Raw genomic sequence first — 22,331 nt, forward strand, 5'->3', positions numbered from 1 at the left:
ATCCCATTCCAACCTTGATGCATCAGTGAAACCATCTTGCACCATATGATACCGAATCCAGGCAGAATCAAAATATACACCTCTGGATGGCTGAAGAACCAAGGGGGATGCTGGTATAAGATCTAATCATGTTCCTAACCCTAATACTTTGTCTAAAGCTTCACTTATCCTATGTCCCACCCTAATCATAATCATAACCCTAATCCTAACTCTAGTCCTAATCATATTTGTAATGTTGCCTCTAATTGTAACCCTATCTATAAGCCCACTTCTAACCCTAAGAAAAACCCTAACCCTAAAAATAAGCCTACCTATCACCTTAAGAATTACCTTAATGTATCCCTGACTCTAAGCATAACTCTAACCCTACCCATGTCCGTAAAACTAACTGTAACTGTAACCCTTATAATATTTCCAATTCTACGTCTAACTATAATCCTTTTCATAACTCTACTCCTAACCTTAAACATTTTTCATAACAATATACTTAAAATAAAAAATTTAAAGTTACAAACATTAAACACGACATATAGAATTATAAATAAATTTATACTAACTTTAATAAAATAGACAACTCCAATTAAAAATTAATTAATAATTTGATACTAAATTTATCAACATAAACAAATAATAAAATATTTTTCCTCTTGCGCTGGCACCTATTTTCATCAATCCCGACTTCGAAAAAGTAAGGATTTAATGAAAATAAGTGTCTCAAAAATTGTCGACCTATTGTATATAAGTATAATTAAGCTAATTGATAAAAAGATTGCATTATCTTACCAATAATATGAACTAATAAGTACCTCCAAAAATTTGAAAACATTTGTCATCTCAATATAGATGAGTACCTCCTTAAAAATAGATTACCCACTTAAAAATAGATTATATGGGCATATCACTAAACAGAATAGAAAACGGGCTTTCAAAACCTACATTTTCTCCGTGGTAAATGTGGCGCCTTATCATTACCATATTTACCTATATAATTTCAAGTAACTATTTTTAAAAAATGTATATATAAACTAAAAGGAAAATAGTATTCAATGAAAAAACCAGTTGGAAGAGGTATTCGCAGACCAATAACAGGGCAAAGAATGCAGCCGTCACCGGAGATTTTGAATTTTGGAATCTCTCTCTCTTTCCCAAACCCCTATCCTTTTCACTACTGCTTTTTTCTTTCCTGACAGGAACCGTGACATACCTACTCGGGAAAGGACAATTAATGTCTCTCTAAAATTAAGGATAACCAAAATTAAATAACAAAACCTCCCACTTCAAACCCCAGGAGCTTGCAAAGTTTGAAGCTGGTATTGTAGGAAACAGCCAGGGTTTCTAATCGTAGACGCGAAGTGAAGCTGCAGATTTTGTCTTGCAGAAGCCAAAACTCAAAATGTGGCAGCTCTTCTTAGTTGCTGTTATAGGTGCAGGGACAGGATATGTTGCAGGACGTATCAAGCAGAACAAGAAAGCGACACGGAATTGTGTTCCTGAAAAGAAAGAAGAAGTTAAGTTTGGTCTTATAAAGTCATCCGCCAACTCAGATAAAGAGGAGCCTAAAATTGTTAACGAGCACTGCCAGCAACGCCAAGGTAATATGGTTCTCATCTGATTTGATTTGATTTTTATTAGATCTGTAAAACTATTAATTGTTTTTGGCTCTTTTATATCAATGCATTGATCTCTTTGGGTTTGAGTTGGAATAGGCTTGGTCTGTTGGACATTGTTGTGACTTGACGACAATGCCTCATAGCCAAGATCCCGTCAGATTGTTGGGTTTGTGGGTTCTGGGTTGAATACAATCAATCAAACCCCAGCTTGCATTAACACAAGGAGGGCATTTGCACATCTTTAAAGCGGTTTGGATGTCTGATTTGAAATACTTTACTCGAAACGTGTTTATGTTCTATACATTAGACGACTTGTTGCACTGAAATGTGTAGTTTTTCTTTGTTTTTTCTCACCTTAAGTTCTTGGTCTGGACACAAATGCCTGATATCGAGCTCTTCAGCATGCAGGATGTGATATCGATAGTGACTATGGCCATGTGCATGCCCTGAGTGAATTTAAGAGAATTGTTAATCCCCCAGTACTTTGTTGCTTTTATTTCATTGTGAAAATGGGCGTCCATCTCTGCTATCCGGGAGGCGTCTACATTACATCACAGTGATCTTGCGAGTACGGTGAAGCAGGCGTCCACCTCTAGTATCCAGCAGGCTCCCACTCTGCAGACCAGTCCTCGACAATCTATTGTAGCGGGCGTCACAGCAGAGAGGCTCGTGGTGTCTAACTTAGCGCAATTTTCTCCGCACAAGCTCTTGTATCCACATGCTCATGCTGCAGTGCATCATCTGAATTCTCGTGCTTCTGTGCCTTTGGCTTCTCAACCCGGTGACATTCCTGTAAGCTGTGATCGGCTTGGCTTCCCCACGCAGGCTGAGGTTTCCCAACGGCTAGCTCCTTCCAACGGCTCTTCCCTGGATGTCCTAGGTACGTCGTCTACCAAAGTGCCCTCCTCATTTTGCATTTATGGTGATCTTGATGTCTCTGAGGTGGTTGCTCCACCTCGAGCCCCTCTTAGCGCAGAACCTCATCCTTTGTCCAATGCTGATGTGACCCTCACATCTTGTCTTTCCATCCCCCCCAATTTTTCTTTGTTAGAGGCAAATATTGACCACGTGGCCAATAATCCCCCCATTGTCTCCACTCGTGCGCTTGTTTCCCATTTAGACCCCGGCTCCCCCTACTCGCTGATTAGGATTAGGAAGATGGGGACCGAGGCTAATCATCCAACCGTGCCATCTCTTGCCTTGGTGGCGTCTTTGCCCGTTCCTTCTAGACTGTCCTCGATTGTCCTCTCTCGAGCCTTGTCCTCTCTTGTGCCGCCTTGACCCACCTGTCACTCCCAATTTTGTACCCAATTGGGATTGCAAATTGGTTGTCAACCTATTCGACTCCACTCTCGACCCCCTTTTTTTTAACTTCTTGAAGCGGGGTCTCAATTTTGCGATGACGCCTCACATCATCCCACGACTTGACTTCCTCGTAGAAATTGAGAATGCAATCCGCTCTCTCTCCAATGATGTTGCTGAAGTTATCAGGCAAGATTGTGCAGTCGCCCTCAGACATGCCAAACCGCCTAGGCGCAACATCCCCAAGGCTGAGCTTTTCGCTTTCAAAAATTTTATGCATCATTATGACCTAGCAATCATCAAAGCTGACAAGGGCAATGCTACCGTCATTATGAATCAGCAAGACTATGTCTCCAAGATGTTAGACCTTCTCTCTGACTCGCATAGTTATAAATCCTTATCTCGTAACCCTTGTGGCAAAATCATGAAAAAAATCAAAGCGAGTGTCTTGACCTTGTCCTTTGATGATGACATCAAGAAAAAGGTTGGTCCCTTCCAAGGAAGTCACTCCTCGTATCTATGGGGTCCCAAAAATCCACAAGAGGGGCATCTCGCTTAGGCCTATAGTTGACACCATAGGCTCCCCTACCTATCCCTTGGCTGCTCATCTGGCCAAGTTAATCTCCTCGTTGGTAGGTAATTTTGACTCCTTTGTTAAAGACTCGACCCACTTCGTCCATTTCATTAAGGACACCCATCTGGATAACAATGATGTCCTGGTAAGCTTCGACGTGGTCTCGCTCTTCACCAAGGTCCCTATTCTTGATTCCATTGAGCTAGTTAAGCACAAGACCAATGCGGAGATTGCTAGTTTGGTTGAGTTATGCCTCAGATCAACCTTTTTCTCCTTCCAAGGAGTCATCTACGAGCAAGTTGATGGAGTGGCCATGAGCTCCCCTCTCTCCCCTATCATTGCCAACCTTTACATGGAGCATTTTGAAGAGGTGGCCTTGCGTTCGTTCCCTCTTTAGCCTAAGTGGTGGAAAAGATATGTTGATGATACTAATGTTTGTTGGCCTCATGGGTTGGACAAACTAAAAGAGTTCCACCAACACATCAACAACATAACGCCTTCTATTTCATTCACCAAGGAGCTCGAGTCTGGCAACCAATTACCGTTACTTGATGTTCTGCTCATCAAGAAGTCGGATGGCTCCCTTGGTCGCCATGTGTTTAGAAAGGCCACCCATACTGACCTGTACATTCACTCATCCTCCCACCATCATCCTAGCCATAAATTGGACATTCTTAAGACCCTGGCTTTGAGGGCCCATAGGATTTGTGATGATGATCACCTAAACCTTGAGCTTAACCATCTCCGCTAGGTCTTTAGGCTTAATGGCTGTTCTTCAAGGCAAATTTCTAGGGCCCTCAAGCAAGCCAGGTCCCTCCACCTTGCCCCCTTGAATCCTAACCCTTTGCTTCTCCCACCTCGTGTTTTGCATGCCTCCCTCCCTTTTGTGGAAGGCATCTCCCAAAAAATTGCCAAGATCCTATCTAAAAATGGTTTGCGTGTTGCCTTCAGACCCCTCTCCAAGATCGGGAATCATGTCCCACCTATCAAAGACCCCAGAGATATGTATTCCAACTCAGGGGTCTACAAAGTGGTATGCTCTTGTGGCGCACCCTATATAGGTGAAACGGGTCACTCCTTCCACACTCGTATCAAAGAGCATGTGGCAGACATCAGTCACGATAGGGTTTACAAATCAGCATTAGCCGAACACTCTTTTTCTACCAAACATCACATATGTTTGGAGAATACACAAATCATTTCCAATGAGGACAACTATTTCAAAAGAAAGCTTAAAGAAGCCATCGAAATCAACAACCACCCCATCAACCTTAATCGTGATGATGGTTGGATCCTCAACCCCTCTTGGCTTCCCATGTTGTTCTCTAGGGACAGACACCCTCGTTGTATGGGTTAGTTCCCCTTTCCCTCCTTCCCTCCTGCTTGGCTGCTCTCCCTCGCCTTGTTTCTTGTCCTCTTTCCTCATTTCCTTCCTTCTTGGGTTACTCTCCCGTGCCTTGTTTCTGGTCTTCTCTCCCCTCCTTCTCTTGTCAGGTGTGTTGCACCCTCCACCTCTCTCTTTCACCTTCTTCATTGCTCTTTTGTCCTAGGTTCTCCTTTTAGTGTTCTTCCTTTCCTTTTGTGTCTTTTTGTTTTTGTTTCCTTTCTATATTTTTATTGTTGTCCTAATGTTATGCATACACACGCACACACTTACACACTTTTGTGTGTGTGTGTGTGTCTATATATATATAGGTAATTGCATTTTGTTGCTGTCGCTTACTCTTTTATTTTTCTTTAGAGGTTTGTATCTCTTATATAGATAGGGCTCGTGTATCTTTTTGTTTCTGTTCTTTTCTTTGTCGTCTGTGTGCAATGTTGGGTGCATATATTCATATAGGTGCAGGTATGTATGTATATATATTTGTAGGTATACATATCTATACATGCATACACAGTTATATCATACATACCTATATATATGTAATGTATATTCGCTTGTTTCAATTGGTTTTTCTTTCTATATATATATATATATATATATATATATATATATATATAATACATATATTAAATATATATATGTCATATACTTTGTTTGACTTATTTGCAAAATATTCAAGCATATTTTAAAGATATATTTAATATTTGCTTACTTAAATATATCATTCATATTCAAGTATATATTATACATACTATATATATGTTTAACATATACTTATATATGCTTAATGCATATAACTATATATCATAAACATATTATTTATTTGTATTATAGATAAGTAGATTAGTAGATAAGTATATATATATCGCGTTAAAAAATATATGTCCATACCACATATATATATAATAAATTCTTATATATATGTAATATAGATATATATATGTTACGTATATATATATATATATATATATATATATATATATATATATATATATATATATATATATATGCTTATTTTTATATGTAATATGTGTATTACATATATATATTAAGTATATATTATAAATATAATATATGCTTATTTATATGTATTAGGTGTATTGCATATATACGTGTATTGCATATATATATATATATATTATATGCTTATTTATATGTAATACATGTATTACATATATATATTAGGTATATATTATAAATATAATATATGCTTATTTATATGTATTAGAGGTATTAAGTGTATGACATATGTGCATGGATAAGTTTATATATATATATATATATATATATATATATATATATATATATATATATATATATATATATATATATATATATATATATATAAAAAACTTATATAGGTATTTATATTCTTGGTTATCTTATTTTTATTTTTATATTCTTGTTTACCTTATTCTTGTGTGAAGTCCTTTTGTTTAGTCATTCACCCCAATTGTTTTGTTTTGTTTTTATTTTTATATTTATTATTGTGTGGTTCAGCTTCGGGGTTTGTGCATTCCTTTTTTTCTGTTCTCCTTTATTTGGTGAGTCTTTGCTAAATCTGCTACTTACTTTGTTTGACATCTCTTGCTCTCTCATCCTGATGATGGATCACGTAGTGTGATTCGAAACGTTGATGGTAAAAATCTCCACACAATCTAATCCAAAAATTGATTTATATAACTATGATGGATTGTGAAAATTTGATCGCATTAATGGGGAACATGTTAATGTCCACCTACAGTAGTTAAGATTAACTTGCTAAAAGTGAGAGAGTGTAAAACATATAGTTTTCATGCTGGTAAAAGGGTGTCAATTCATGGTGAGATTCATGTGTATACGTTACTGCATGTGGCTAGTTAAGAATGTGATCAGTTATTGTTTGACATTAGTGAAATATGACTACTCAAAACCTAGTGGTCCAAGTGCTACAAGGTTACAAAGATTTACCAAGTGAAAATATAGACATAATATATCTTCTGAAATGGCAGAGAGGAATTTACAAGCGCATGGGAGAAAGTAATTTACTTGAACATTATTAGATGTAGTGTATATATGGATATGGAGTGATTATGGAAAAGGGGATTCTGTCTAATGCTTGTTATTCTTGCTAATTTTTGCTGATAGTTGAATTAAGTGTTTAAAAACTTTCTGCACTTACGTATTTTGTCATGTAATAGTTTTAATCCTATTTTTTAATGCTATGTCATTGTCCAATGTGTACATTGGGTTGAGGCAAAATTGTTGAGATCATAGTTGGAAAATTTGCCAAGGCCAACAACTCGCCAAGCCCCTAAAAGTTTATTTTGGCCAATTTTTTTAAAAACTCAGGGAACCTAAAGAAATTGTTAAAACTTCAATGAGAAAATGCATTTAATGAGTTAATTAAGGAGAACACAAAAGTAACAAGCAGAGTTTAGTTATATATAAATGCATAGTGGGTACAATATCATATTCTCATGAAGAATGTTGATGGCGGTAAGCAAAATAGTAAATAGTTTTTGTCAAACTAAAAGTCTAGAAATAAATACTAAATAGTAAATACATCAATACAATCACATCTTCCTCTTTCCAGCTTTGCTAGCAAAAAAGAGAGGGGGTCTCGTCCTCAAAGAGGTGCCCCTCACTGGGATTGGGCATGAGCTGCGTGATTGTGAAGTCTATGGCTGTACCTCCTCGCTTGGCATCCCTATTGACTGGCTCTGCGTCTTGGAAGTGGATGTATCTCCTCCTATGTGTGGCATTGGTAATGCCTCCTCCTTTGAGTCTGAATCCTCATCGTCCTCGTCCTCGTCCTTAATGTCATCCATTGTGAAATGAAAATCTGTTCCAGCACCCCCCTCCATGGCCTACCTTTCCAAATCAGCAACCTCCTCTGCTGAAAACAATGGACGTGGCTCTTGTGCCGTCCAATTAAAATCTCTCTCATCCAGATCAAGTGGACCAGGTACTCCTGAACTCTGTGCCCTTTTTATGCTCAACTTAAGGTTATAGTTCACATAAACAAGGTCATTGATCCTTTTTCAAGTCAATCTATTTCTTTTCTTTGTGTGGATGGACTCAAATAAGCTCTAATTGTGCTCACAATGGGTGTGCTACAAGGTTGACACAAGCTTCCGAGAGCAACATTCTTTAAGTTGGGGGTATTTCCACCCCAAGTTGATCACCAACCATTTGCACCACAAAATATAATAAGTTATAAAGCAATGAAAAAAGATAATAAAAAAACACAACTTATCAATTTGCAAAAGTTTTGAAGTTTAAACTTTTATGGTTTGCTTGGGGCTTGAGTGCCTCTTGCTCTCCTTGCTATTGTAGAAGAGATCAAGCTACCCCTTGATTCCACATAGACTTGTTGTTCGGTCACAACAAGGTCTCTCTCTGCTTTATTGGATATCATCCTCTCAATGCATCTAGATAGACCCTCCATGACCTCTCCATTAGGATTCAAATAGGAATCCCCAACCCTAAAACAAATAGAAAATGAAATCAAGTGTTAGTATACAATTTCAAAAAATAAAGTAAAAATGAAGTTTTAGTAAAATCTCAAGGAGAATCATAGTACCTGAATTTGGGGTTGAGGAAGTAGCCTGTTGTATGAATGAATTGGCAGAGCATATTATTCCACCTATCAATTATTTTCCAAATGGGGTCAAATTTGAGTTTGTTTGCATGGTAGTAATTTCTAACAACATCTTTGGCCTTATCCATGGCATCATAAAGACATCCCGTTGGGGATTGTTGCTCATCACATATGCAAGACTCTGACCAGGACATATGCAAGACTCTAACCAGGGGCTTGGACATCTACATTTGAAATTTGAAAAATACAAATTAGTTACTAACATAGTAAGTTACAAATTAATAATGAAACTTGAATCAGCTAAAAAAATAATGTTTTGATTCTTGAACTTACCTCCACAATCTCAGTAGCCTTTTCAAAAAATCTATCATCAAAGACTATTCATGCCACAACTTCTCCTTTAGGCTTCTTTGAGTACAGTGAAGCAACCCAATTAGCCCACACAAACATTCATTTCAGAGGCAATATTGTGTCGATAATACTTTGCAACGTCAAAAACACCGTTGCAAACCTTGTCATAGTGGGTCTCACAAAATCTTTGTCTTTGGTGATCCTTCTCATCAACTTAAGAACCCATGGGTGATTATAGATATATTTGGTGACTCCATGTGCATCTTCCACAATTGGACTCACCCATTCAAGTTTTCCTATGTCCTCCAAAATAAGGTCAAGGACATGTGTTGCACAAGGTGAACAAAAAAGTGTTTGGAGGATTCTATCTAAATGATTAGTAAAAAGTCATTAATTAGTTACTAACTTTCCATATTCACATCAAATCTAAATTGAATAATACCATTGCATTACATTCACGATTCACATTGAACATAAAAATTTAAATTTACCTACTACCACATATGCTGCTGCATTATCTGTGATGATTTGCACCACATTTTCTACCCCCACCTCCATGACAACATTATCCAACATTAAAGCCAATGTGTATTCATTTTTCACTTTATTGGAGGCATCAACAGATTTTCAAAACACCACATCATTTTTGCAAGCAACTAAGAAATTAATAATAGTGCTACTTCTTCCATCTGTCCACCCATCATATAAAATGGTGCAGCCATATTTCTTCCACTCTTTCTTTTGATTTTCTATCAATACTCTTGCCCTATCAACTACATTGTCAAGCAACCTGCAAAATTCAGGTGTAATAAAGTGTTAGTAAAAAGTAGGAAATACCAATTAAGATTTAAAATATAACAATGAACTCAAGTGGATTTCAATAAGTTACAATTACTAGATTGTAAAATACTAACCTTCCACTCAAATTCTTGCAAGAAGGGGGCTTGTACCCTTTGCTTGATATTGAAATTGCGTTCACCAAATTCAACCAATAGGGACTATCAACCACATACATTGAAATATTGTTGAAAAACCAAAAATCAGCTGCTGCAATATCGGTTTGCTCATGCACCTCTTTGTTCCATCCATTGCCCTCTAGTGATGGTTGTGATCCAGTTGTGTTCTTGGACACAAAATAACTCCCTTTGATGTAGATGGTAATGAAGAACTAGGTAATGTAGGAGTGGAACCGGCAAAAGAGGCACTTTGTTTGCGGATATACGGGCCACGAAGAGATCCCACTATGTTCTCAAGTGTTTCTTCTTTTTCGTGAGTATCAATAGGAGCTCCTTGAGATTCAGCTATGGCTGCCCTAATAGCTAATTTCCTCCTCTCCTTATTCAATTTTCTCTTCAACAATTGCAAGTAGGGCATTGATGAAATTTTTTTCTTTATTGGTTACCTTGAGACAAGGAGTTGAATCATGTTTCTTTATGCATGCAAGGTGGTACTTGAAGCGGTTTATCCCTCCAAAATTAAGTTTTTCACATGGAATGCATATAACCTTCCCAATATCATTTGGAGCTTCATAGGCATGCTGCCATGCCTTTTCTCTTATATTTCTAGGCCAAGTGCCTATATATCTAGAAGGGCATGGAGTTTGTCGCCACTCTTCCTGTGAACTTGTCATGTTTTGTAAAAAATTAAATGTTTAACTGCTGCCCTACACATAAAATTTTATAGAAAAATGAATACACAAAGTTAGAAGTTAGAACTTAGTGTGTCACAAAAGTCTGCACCCTTGTCCAAAGTTTTTACCTAAGGACAACCTTGTGAAACATTGAAACAACTTCCAAGCTGTGGGACTTGAACTATGAGGTCGAGTCTCTGGAGAAGTCTGACCTCCTTTACTACCAGGATGCACCTAACTACTCTTGGAGAGGAAAAGGGAGATGCAAGAATCAAACTACGTAATCTATCCTAAGGGGGTGATGCACCAAAATAGAGTGTTCAAACCAATCTCTACTCATACACGCACTTCTGAACCATCATGACACCAAAGATATACAAATTCAGACTTGCTTTAACCAAACAATCACATGTAGATCAGAAAACTAGAATAAATGACACAAGGAAAATGAGATTCACTTATATATCATTCATAGGTCAAAGAGATACAGTCATGCAAAATTGTAGATATTCACAATACACCAATGAGAGGCAAATAGGTTTTGCACAATACATCAATGGCTGGAAATGATAAGATAGAGTGTCACACAGTCTTGAGACAAAGGGGATTTAGACTAGCATGCCAAAGAAATAGAGAGGGTTTGACCTTAACAAAATTTACCAAAACTGCCTTTATAGCTTAGGCATAACTAAGATACCTTGCCCTAGAAGCCAAACTCAATCACTACACTCAACAATTATTGCAAATCCGGAAGAAATCTGATCATGGAACAATCCAAGATGCAGCATAATCATTAAAACCCTAGTTGGAAGGATCCTGCAGGTCACAGAAATGATGCCACTCAATGTAAAAAACCCCAAAATGGGCAATCAGACAATGGAAAAGTGACCTTCGCGTCATTTTGGCCTTGCATTCATTTGGAAGTGGTTGGGATTGATCAAGAAAATCAGATCAAACAAGAAAACCCAATTCCCATCGTTTTTGGCATATGAATCAGCAAAGTCAGCAGGTCAACTGAGTCCTGCAATCAGAAAAAGTCACGTGGACCAACCATGTTATTTTGTTTTGCCACCTAGCGAAGTCTTCAAGTACTTGACCGTATTATTTAACTAACTTTGCCATCCCTAAACTTAACCGCAACGGCTTACAATACTGCAAGGTTGCATGGGTACGTGGGTATGAGAACGGGAACGGGTACGGGTACGTGTATTTTTCAAAATAGGGGATGGGGGTACATGTGTATGCCTAATTTTTTCTATATAATTAATATTTTATAGAAAATATAAAAAACAAAATATTTGTCATGAGTCATGACATTGAGCATTCAAAACAAGAAATTTGAAAATATGAGCCATAAGTCAAAATAAAATAAAATAAAATAAATATATGTATGTATGTATGTATGTATATATATATATATGCTATTGCTGAATGTTTAAAGTATTTTTCATAATAGGGGAGGGAGGTACTTGGGTATCTCAAACTTTTATATTTATAAAAAATCTGAAATTACGAGTCATGACAATGGTTTTTCAAAACAAGAACAGTGATAAAGTTTGCAAATGTAATGTACTGTTTTCAGTTTCAGATTTGCTATATGTTTCAAATAATAATACATGATAAATGCTTAGATGCATAACAAAGAAGGCCGACTTAAAACATGAACAAGAAGATCCTAAACCATATGACAATGACATATTGCAAATGATAAACTTATGACTTGAACAGAGATAAAGTTTATTGTTAATGAGTATCAAAGTTTCAAACTGATTTGGTATTGAATTAAGTTTGATAAACAACAAGCTAATACAAAAACAAAAAGCCAAAAAAAATCAGAATCTTAATCAAGGTCCTTAGCTATGATGCTCTCCACCGAGTACCCAATACGCGGGATATGTGTACCCGGTAGTTGGGTACATGGGTACGAGTACCATGGGTGTGGGTACAAGTACCCATGCAACCTTGCAATACTGTCAACCCTAACTGTGATGTTAACTTAATTGCGCCTTCCTTTCTAATTGGCCCGGTGGGACGTGGCAGTTTGTCGCTTTCTCGCATTGTCTAAAGATCGAACAAGTCCATAATGCGAAAAAGCAACGATTGTTGATCTGAGAAGATCAAATGACCATGAAAGACCTTAATTAATATTGCACCACCTTTGACCTTTTTGGGCCCACTGAACACTCGACATCCACCTGATCAAAACATGTAGATTCTCGACCAATCAAAGCCTGCCGACCAGCCATGCTACTCTGACATATCCACATTGTCCTGACAAGTCTTAGTTTTTCGGCCCACCAAGGGGAATGATGTCACGTAGTCCATGTGTCACAATGTCGCTTTCTCACATTCCATAAAAACCTTGCAACTTCATAAAGAGACAAAGCGATGATCGTAGATCGTCTTGATCTAACGGTGAAGGTAGAAACTAGGACCATGCGGGCTACCCAGCTGAGCATGTTAGAGACTCGGCCAATGAAGTGCCCATCGTATGCCACCTCAGTCCGACTCATCACCTTGTTACATTGCAGCCCACATGATGGAAATGGACCCATAGTTACCACATGGCAGAAAGTCGCTTTCCTCATCGTACAATATTTTGACAATTATCAGAATGCAGGGAAGCGCTAGTTGTTGATTTGGGAAGATTCAATGACGGATAAAATATGGGCCCATAAGATACAAAGCGCAACCAAACAATATAACATAAGGTTTTAAAATAAAGTATTTTCGTGCCCCATTTATTTGAATTTTCAAATATGTGAACGTTTCTACGTTTGAATTCAAAATATGACAATTTTGGCGAGAAGGCAAAAATGACCAACACTTAGATCTATGAGTATGAACTAAACAAACTAAACGAATAGCTAGGGTTTGTTTTTAAAATATCTTACATATTCTTCCAAAAAGTTTGTCAAACATAGAGTTGAATGGCTTTCAAATGATTCTAACATAAAGTTGAAATGTTTTCAAATGATTTGAATTCATTTACAAGTACTGTTACACCGGCGCGGGGGTGTGGCAGTGCGGGGGGACGTCGGGACTATATATAACTGAAAATGCTAATTATGATATAATACTTCAATATAACATACCAAATATAGTTGAATATAAAAAATTGAAATGCGATTCACGAACCATAAGTTCAAACTTGAAACTTGAAACTTGAAACTTCATAACCATTACCAATGACCATTGAACTTAGTAAAATGCTAACACTTTTAAACATAATGATAAATGAAAAATATAAACCACATGTAGTTCCATGTAAGTCAACCATTGACTATCAATTTATCAAATGACAAAGATGAAAGATTCAAAATTCATTGTTTAAATATGAACATAAAAAATGAAATTGACCTCATGGGATGCACACCAAACTAGGGTTCCCTTGCTAAATAAAATAATAAAAAACAATTGCAATTTTTTTTTTTGACTTTTTAGCCAACATGTTGGCTGCACCCTGCGCGCACTCTAGCCGCACCTTGCACGCACCCAAGTGCACACCCCTGCACCCTGGACGCACCCGCATCTCCGTGTCCCACCTAGGTGCTCCGATCGGTGTGGTTGCACTTTTTGCATGGTGGGGGTACTCTGGTGCGTGACATACCCACATCGGGGATGTCCCACACCTGGTGCCTTGGGATTTTGACCAACACTGTTTACAAGTAACCACGCGCGCACCCTTGCACCCTAGATGCACCTGCATCCTCGTATCTCACCCGGGTGCTCCGATCAGTGCGGCCGTGCTTTTTGCGTGGTGGGGGTACTTGGGTGCGTGATGTACCCACACCGGGGATGTACTTGCACCCGGTGCGTTGGGTTTTTGACACACTGTTTACAAGTAACAAGAAAACAATAGAACATTTTTTAAAACTATAAAAACAATCTCAGCAAACCTACTTAGGAAAGAGATTTGTCTTCTAAAACTGGTTGGAATCCTCTAAATCCACTCAAATTCGCCTTCAATAGCTTGCAATCACCTAAGAATGTCTTGGAACTCTTCTTCTCTCCACTCCCCAAGCCTCTAAAACACACAAATGGAACTGGTGAAGAAAAAATCTATTTTTTTGGCCTATATCACTGGTCTGTGTGTGTGGATGAGTTTTTCATTAAAATTGGCCGAGTAATCGGCGATTAATCAGCGAATTTTTGCTGGTGGCCGAGTTTTTACATCCACAAGTTTTTGTTGGAAAAACTTGCCCGTCTACAAAACTCGGCGAGTAAACTGCGAATATGCCAACTATGGTTGAGATAATGCTCTTGCACGGGAAGTCCCATTTTGCATAGTTGAATGTTGCTCTCTCATGGTGAAGTCTTTTTGCAGGGAGCCCTGCATTGTTGTTTAAATGATATTGATTATACCAAGAGCCATGTAAAGAAAAGGTGAATCTGATGAAGTAAATATCCCTTAATGCTTAGGTGCTTCAAAGCCATTGACAAACAGTACAGGGGCACATTACACTTAACCCACTTTTAGTTGTTTTAGTATTGCAATTTTCTGTTGTGCTTTGGACTAGCTAAAGGCATGCCAAATTTGTGATCAGTCTCTCTCTGGAAAACCCCCTTTTGTATTCATATTTTATTAACAAGTGCAGTTTCTATTAATGCATTCACAGCCTGAGCGCGCTTAACTACAGAGTTTCCTCCATGGTTAAACCCAAAGCTTGCAAAGCACCGGGACTTCCCGGCATTTGCAAGCTTTGGGTTTAACCATGGAGGAAACTCTGTAGTTAAGTGCGCTCAGGCTGGAGTAGTACTGGGATGGGTGACCTCCCGGGAAGTCCCGGTGCTTCACCCCTGTGAGCATCACCTAGATCCAATGAGTGCTAAGTGTTCCATTTATTCTCATGAGAGATGGATTCAGGTTGAATCACTACTCATGAAACATGGGTCAATGAGTTTGACTCAAAAATCACACAGTTAAATTCTGCTAGCAATATCACAATTTGACTTGCTGTGGAAATTATCTCCTACTTATCAGTTTATTATTTTGTCAAATAAAAACATTGATCCAGTTAAATTCTTGTTCTTTTTTATTTTATCAGTGAGTGGGCTATCATTAGCCTGACTTACGTCAGGTGGGGTTAGAACTGGGAAGCTCATTGCTGATATGAACATTCAGCATAAATGCAAATAGTCCATATCTATGAGCAGATCAGTCCAATGAGGGTATGGAGCACAGAAATACATGCATGAATTCCTGTAATATCAACTCCTGATAAATGTTATTAGAATCAATATGAAGGTTTAAAATCTTGGTGAGAGTTCTTACAGGCTTACAAACAAATGTAGCAGATATGATTATTTATTCAAATTTTCCATTTTCACAAGTCCTTAAAACTTTTACTTTGGTTGTGTTGTATTTGCAGGTGATTTATGGCTAAGTTATGGAGTAGGGATTGGGGTTATGGTCATGATTTCCACTGGAAAACAGAAAATTGACGAGTTGTCTTTACTACTTAGTCAGACAGCAGACTTGCTTCAGGAATTCAAAGGACAGCTGAATGCCAATAAGAACTATATGGAAAATGCTGATGTATTCAGGACTGTTTGCCACCAAAACATTCTCACATTTCAAGAAGACAAACTAGGGATGGATGCAAATTGCCATGCAAACAGAGGATCTGGCTCTGTTGGAACTCCATCCGAAGAGAATGCATCTACTGGAAGTGTTATCACTGATGAATTTGTGCATCAGTTTGGTGGGATGGCTGAGGTTGACAAAGGATATCATGCTACGCAAGAGAACACACAAACAAAGTTTCTTGAACCAAATTTCTCAAACCATCAAAGAAACATGTTAGATCTTAGTGAGGTGAGCTGTCCATGACCTTCACAATTTGCGTACGCCATTTGTTTCCTTTTCTAGAAAGTACTATTTCATTGGTTAATTCAATAACAGGTCAAGTTTCAATCTGCTATATTTTCTTTGGCTTGAAACGTATGTGAAATTTTCAAGCTTTACCGTGATAAAAATAGATTGAAGTTTTTATTAACTACTCACAATAAATTCACGCACTCTTCTAAAGATTGAATTATGGCAGACTAATTTACAGGATGTTTGTAACATGTCAGAGGAACGATCATTTTGATCAGTTGATAAGTAGGAGATGATTTCCACAGCTAGTCAAATTGTGATGTGAATATCAGGATTTAACTGTTAAATCCTGATATTCACATCACATTTTGATCAGTTTCTGTAATGTTCATTTTCTTCTTTAGCAGCTCTAGATACATTTTGATTTATGTCTGACATCTTTCTTAGAGCTTAAACCTTGTTAATTGCACACATGTTTTGTATCGTTATGAAAGGCAGCCAAGTCTTTTTCTTTACAAAAAGTGGAGGTCTCAAAAATGTTCTTTTTTTCTATCTTGAATTTACTTCGTTCCAAGGAAGCAAAAATAAATAAATAAATAAATAAATATATATATATATATATAGTTCTGTTAGAAATTCAGACTTGTCTTATATATTTCATCTTATATATTTCACCTCTTAGATGAGAGGCTCACAACTTACCGTTGTATTATAGATTATTTTTGCTTTCATATGCTTTTTGAATTCAGGTGGAGGGGAGCACTAAGTAGACGGTCCTACATCTATTTATATATATATATTTGACAAAGATAGAGCGAACTGGGATATAATGGGAATCAAGTATTTGAGATTTTAACTAAAGTGATAATTTGAACTTTCAAGTATCAAAACTTTGGCTATCCTCATCAGAGTGGTTGCCTTGGTTTAAGTTGGGTTGTTGTGGCAAAGCTGTTTTTTCTGATGGACAAACATTCAAATCTAAGCTAGGTGATTGTTGGTTGTAACTTTGTTGTTTTTTTGGGTGACTTGCTGCTTAATTATCTAATATCACAATATTTTTTAGTTGTTGCTAGAAGTCAAGCTAAGATATCAAGAAAAAGATCAGTTTAAATATCAGCAGCAAAAGCTTCTTCTCTGTGGGTGTTTTGCTTGAATCTTAGCAACTGTTTTTTTTTGGATGCTCGTTTGCTTTGTAGTTTATACTTACATGAATTATGTCTGATGCAATCATACCTGATATACATTTTGTTTTTATTAAAAAAGAAAAATCTTGTAATTTTGTAGGCATACATCATATATCTTGGTTCTAGGCTTGTACTAATTTTTTTCTCTTGGTCTATCATTTTGCAGTCCTCAATTGCTATAGTAGAGGGCGGGCTTTGTGCTAATGGTTTGTCAGGCCACTATAGTAGTTCTGAAAACAAGACTCCAGTGGCACAATTAAAGATTTCTGATGCGGATAACTATGGTGTGTCACCGTATGAGTTAGATAGGCACCTACGTGATCTTTTGGAAAAACAGCAAGAAGAAAAAATTTCAGAGCTTGACATGCAATTGAAGTCAATGGAGGTGATGTTGTGTGCTAAAGAAAGAGAGCTTCAACAATGGAAGGATCGTGTTCGATGTCTCGCTGAACAATCATTTGGTGACACTTCAGGCATTGGCCATAATGCTCACCTTGCTTTAAATTGTTTCCCTTTTTAAAGTAGATAGTGTCATAACTTTCCTGTTAATTGCTTAGGCTCTTTGCAATTTGACATTGATAACAGTGGTGGTAAATAAATGCTTTCTAGGTACTACTTGCAGCGAAAACTACACCGATCCAGAAGCAGATTCTGGATTGCAAGTTCATTGACATCTTTTCTCCTAATGGTGCAGCATTTAGAGTAGTCTGGCATTTGATTAGAAAAAGTTGCAATTTTTCTGAAGTCTGTTTTCTTTAAAACAATGTACATTGGAAGCAATGAACTTAATTGACAAGCAATTTACTGTACCGTTCTATGCTAAGACTTTCATCTCCTTTCAGAAAATCTAATTCTTTATCTGGCTTGAAATTAAGCTTCACATTTACTACTTACATTTAAAGTTTTTTTGAATGGTTTTTCTGATTTAATGGACGTTCGTATGAACTATGATTTTCAGGTGAAGACTCCTCAACATTTGAGAGGGCAAGCAATTCCAATGGCAGAAGACATTATTTAATGCCCGCTCTTTCAGACAGTTCTTCCAAGTCATTTGTCTGTTCAGCACAGAAGGAGAATTCTCAATTGCCATGCTGGCCATTTAGTCGTTGCATAGAGGGACCTTTGGAATCCACTGCAGATTCTAAGGAAAAACTTGATGAGAGTGAAATATCAGCTTGCAATTATGCATTGCCGAACGACCTAGTTTATGCTGAAGGCGTAGAGGCAAATAGATTGGTGTCCCATTCCAGAGATTCAATAGATGCGTCCTGCATAGATTTTCTGAATGCTCTGGCTTCTGTTGAATCTAGGTATCAAAATGATAGCAACCTTGGACAAATCACAGATGAGAGGATTTTCAAAACAATTAACAAGGAATCCGAAACAAGCAGTTGTTATACAGAGCTAGATCAAGCATGAAGCGAGTATCCACATCACTTGGTAACTATGTTTATGTATATGACCTTAAAGCTTATTCACTTGCTTAAATATCCTAATTTAGAATGGCATCCAGTCTCCCTCACAATGTCCAACTTCACTTGTCTAATTGAACATGGTTCAGGTAACCTTTACAATCTAAATTTTATTTTTGATGATCTGAAGTGCTTGACCTATATCCTTGAAATATACACCCCCTTTCCCTTTTTCCTACATATTGTGTATATAAAACAGCTATAAACTGAATATCACTTACACTTGCTCCCAGATTTTAGAAGCTTTGGTCAGCTTTTGCCTAACAGTTCTTCTGGCAACCTGGTGATTTATGAACGAGACTGCTACTTTGAATAGTTCTATGCATGGAGCACAAGATGACATTAGATACAATGGCTAAAGTCATCAAACGGTGAACATTGTAAGAGGAGAGCTTATGACTCCATGGTTTAAGGCAAAAAATGAGTTGTTTGATTGATGGCTTATTGTTATCTTTTACATTTGTAGAGAAGTACTAACAATTTTGATCTCTCATGGGGTTTATCCAAACGAAACTTTGAAGGTAATTTCTTAAATTATTAAACTGTTTTTTGCATTATGAAATTATAATTGTAATCTGTATATTGATATTATTTTGATGTCAAATTCTGGGTTAAGGCTGTTCTATAGCATTTTTTTCATTTGATTTACTATGAAGATATGTGGTAGTATCAAATGCCTTTCAGATTGTTTGAGGTATATAATGTAAATTAGTGTTCAGATTTTGTAGAGTGAAATGGGAAAGAATTTGAGTAGTTGAATGTTCTGATGAATATATATTGAAATTAAACATAACGATGTTTTGATGAATCTGTATTGAATTTAAACTTAGCAGCATTATTTAATGATAAAATTAATCTCTCAAACTATTTTCCAAGTTATCTATCTATTTATCATAGGTGGTTCCTTTGGAATCCACTATTGACTTTGAAGAACAATTATGCAGGGCTAACCAATCTACCACATGGCATAAGGCAAGTAGATTGTTATCCTATTAGATTATACATATGCATCTTGCATACATTTTCTCAATGCTCTGGATTCCTAGACAAGCATAAAATGAATACCACTTAGACTGTTGCTCCCAGATTGCAAAACCCTAGGTTGATTTCTCCCTAACAATTCTAATGGCAATTGACAATTTACTAATGGGACTGCTACTTTAATCGATTATCATTAGGTACACTCTGCTTATGTATAAGGACTGCTTCCGCAAAACCAATGCTACATCAACAATCTCTATAAAAAGTGGAAAATTCATCGAGTCGAGGTTATTTGAATATATTGACCAGTCAACATTAAAAGAAATACATTATATATGTACCAGTAAAAACAGAAAGTTATAAAAGAATGTATAATCAGAGGATATCAAAATCACCAAGATGGTTTGAATGGGACAACCAAGTTGAAAATAGCTACAGAACCTGTTGGGAAAACATAAGGAAGAGAATATTGTTGGAGTGCTTTAACACTCTACCACAGCTGTTAAGCTTCCCCAAAATAAAATTTCCAAACAGGAAAGATAACCAACTTGACATTGACGAAGACTAACCAAGCAACACTACAAGTAATGTATTTGTGTGCCAAGAAATTCATCTGCTAATATAAAATCATGGACTTACCGATGCACATTTCTCAAATAAGTGAAAGAAGTAGCAACTTATGCTTTCATATCATTTCATTTGTAATTCCATCTCATACATGGAAAAACTAATTGTAATTAAATGATCAAGAGGTCACTACAATGCAATCATACTTTACTTAACAAAGTTGTTAGTTTTCAATACATACAGTCTACATCTAATCTTACAATGAATCACCACACCCTTTTTTTTTTTTTTTGACTTCACAAGTATGTGTACTGTTTAGTATTTCCAACTCCAACTATTACCTCTAATCAGCACTCTAATTGATTACATAAGTAATATTCCAGTCCTCATGGAGAATCACATCAGATAACTAAAAGACTTTTCTAAGATACTATTCCACTTTCTTGTATTGCATAATGTTGCACAAATGATCACTCTAAATTGCATAAATGGAAGCTAAGTTAATTTCAGAGGAATATCCAACTTAATTTATACCGAGCTTATCACACCACTATTCCTCTGTAATTTAATCAACATGACACTTCATAGGAGCACAAACGCCCTTTCTAAATTTAACATATCAGCTGTACAGACCTCTGAACGTAAAATAAAGTCTAGTCAGCCTTTACAATCCATATCACAATTTGGGCCATAGTACAATTTATCAAATATCAGATTTAAGTATTTAATGCAACTGGAAAGAGGATGAGCACTGTTCAATCATCCACAAACTCACTATTTCCATGACCATTGGAAAATGAAACAACATTTGGCTATTTAAAGAAAAGAAACACCCAAATACTTCACAAACATTTCGCATAGATTGATCATGTCAAAGCAAAGCGGATATAATTGAATTCTGAGTTAATATGACACTCCAATACGTATATTAGGGATTTGACATTGAGAGTTAATATCTTGAATATGGGATCTGACTATTAGATCATTAAAGAACGAGGAATCTAAGAGTTGAGTAGAGTGCATACAGTCCTAATTTAGAGATAATCAAATTCTAAGTCATCATGCTGGCCGGATTAAGTATGAAGTTCTTTTCGGAGGAAATAATATTTGATGCTCAATTTCTTTGATCACAGGTTTATATATTATGTTATCTAATATAATATCATAAATCACTACAGATGCTTCTTCAAAGAGCCCGCCTCACCTTATCGATGTGATACTTCCACCTACCATAGTTTTCACTAGAAAGTAAAGTTTTGCAAATTGTTATATTGAAAGTGGACTATCAATGTCTTTCTTGAGGTCGACGCTTGGCAAAAGGCCAGATGCTAAACCAATAGAGCAATCGACCATTCCATGCAAAATGTGACATGTCATAAATTACACAATAATATCCAGCTAGCCAGCTTAGTTACAAAGAAAAGACGCCCAGGTCAAGACAAACTTGAAGAGTCTACAGGATTCATACTTAAGGACCTTCATAAGAGTCACAAATTTTTTCAAATATAAATAGCTGCATAGGGAAGGCAGGATTCACAATCACCAATGTTGGAATTCAAAGTATGCCATTGATAAATAGTTTGGAAAATCCCTCTCTTTGTGGTTGCGAGGAAAATGCCTATGAATAGTACCCTCTTTACAGTTAATCTGCTCACAAATCCATTCTTGCTCACAGTGTAACACAAAAAGGTTGATACAAAGAGTTGTAATTCCTCAACAAAATACATCCATGCACACTACTTACTTCATATGAACAAGGAATTTGATTAGTATATGTTTATCATTTATATTAAGATTTCTTATGAACTATTCACCCACAGAATTATTGAGTATCTCGGATTCAAGGTATGTAGAATGAAAGAATCTAGAGTC

General features: G+C 36.7%; 1 protein-coding gene across 3 annotated transcripts; it reads left to right on the forward strand.

Annotated features, from left to right (window-relative positions):
- The first annotated feature begins 1,045 nt into the window (after nucleotides 1–1,045).
- LOC149547325 (uncharacterized) lies at nucleotides 1,046–19,473 on the forward strand. 3 transcript variants are annotated; one of them, XM_089791604.1, is made up of 5 exons: nucleotides 1,046–1,592; nucleotides 15,807–16,252; nucleotides 17,606–17,912; nucleotides 18,049–18,127; nucleotides 18,398–19,473. In XM_089791604.1, exons 1-4 carry the CDS (start codon nucleotides 1,394–1,396, stop codon nucleotides 18,108–18,110), a joined length of 1,014 nt encoding a protein of 337 aa, XP_089647730.1. In that variant the 5' UTR covers nucleotides 1,046–1,393; the 3' UTR covers nucleotides 18,111–18,127; nucleotides 18,398–19,473. The 3 variants fall into 3 exon arrangements, with proteins under 3 accessions (XP_089647730.1, XP_089647729.1, XP_089647728.1); XM_089791603.1 differs by lacking the exon at nucleotides 18,049–18,127 and having other exon boundaries at nucleotides 18,398–18,879; nucleotides 19,145–19,473; XM_089791602.1 differs by lacking the exon at nucleotides 18,049–18,127.
- Nucleotides 19,474–22,331: the final 2,858 nt, after the last annotated feature.

The sequence above is a fragment of the Cupressus sempervirens genome, chromosome 7 (assembly GCF_028749045.1).
Source record: "Cupressus sempervirens isolate cs-2001-9-10 chromosome 7, ASM2874904v1, whole genome shotgun sequence".
NCBI classification, from domain to species: Eukaryota; Viridiplantae; Streptophyta; class Pinopsida; order Cupressales; family Cupressaceae; genus Cupressus; species Cupressus sempervirens.

What these genes read in the sequence shown, in the direction of transcription:
- LOC149547325 (XM_089791602.1), top strand. Translation starts at nt 1,394, where the DNA reads ATGTGGCAGCTCTTCTTAGTTGCTGTTATAGGTGCAGGGACAGGATAT. An exon ending in GCACTGCCAGCAACGCCAAG is followed by an intron (nt 1,593 to 15,806) that starts GTAATATGGTTC and finishes TTGTATTTGCAG; the next exon opens with GTGATTTATGGCTAAGTTAT. An exon ending in ACATGTTAGATCTTAGTGAG is followed by an intron (nt 16,253 to 17,605) that starts GTGAGCTGTCCA and finishes ATCATTTTGCAG; the next exon opens with TCCTCAATTGCTATAGTAGA.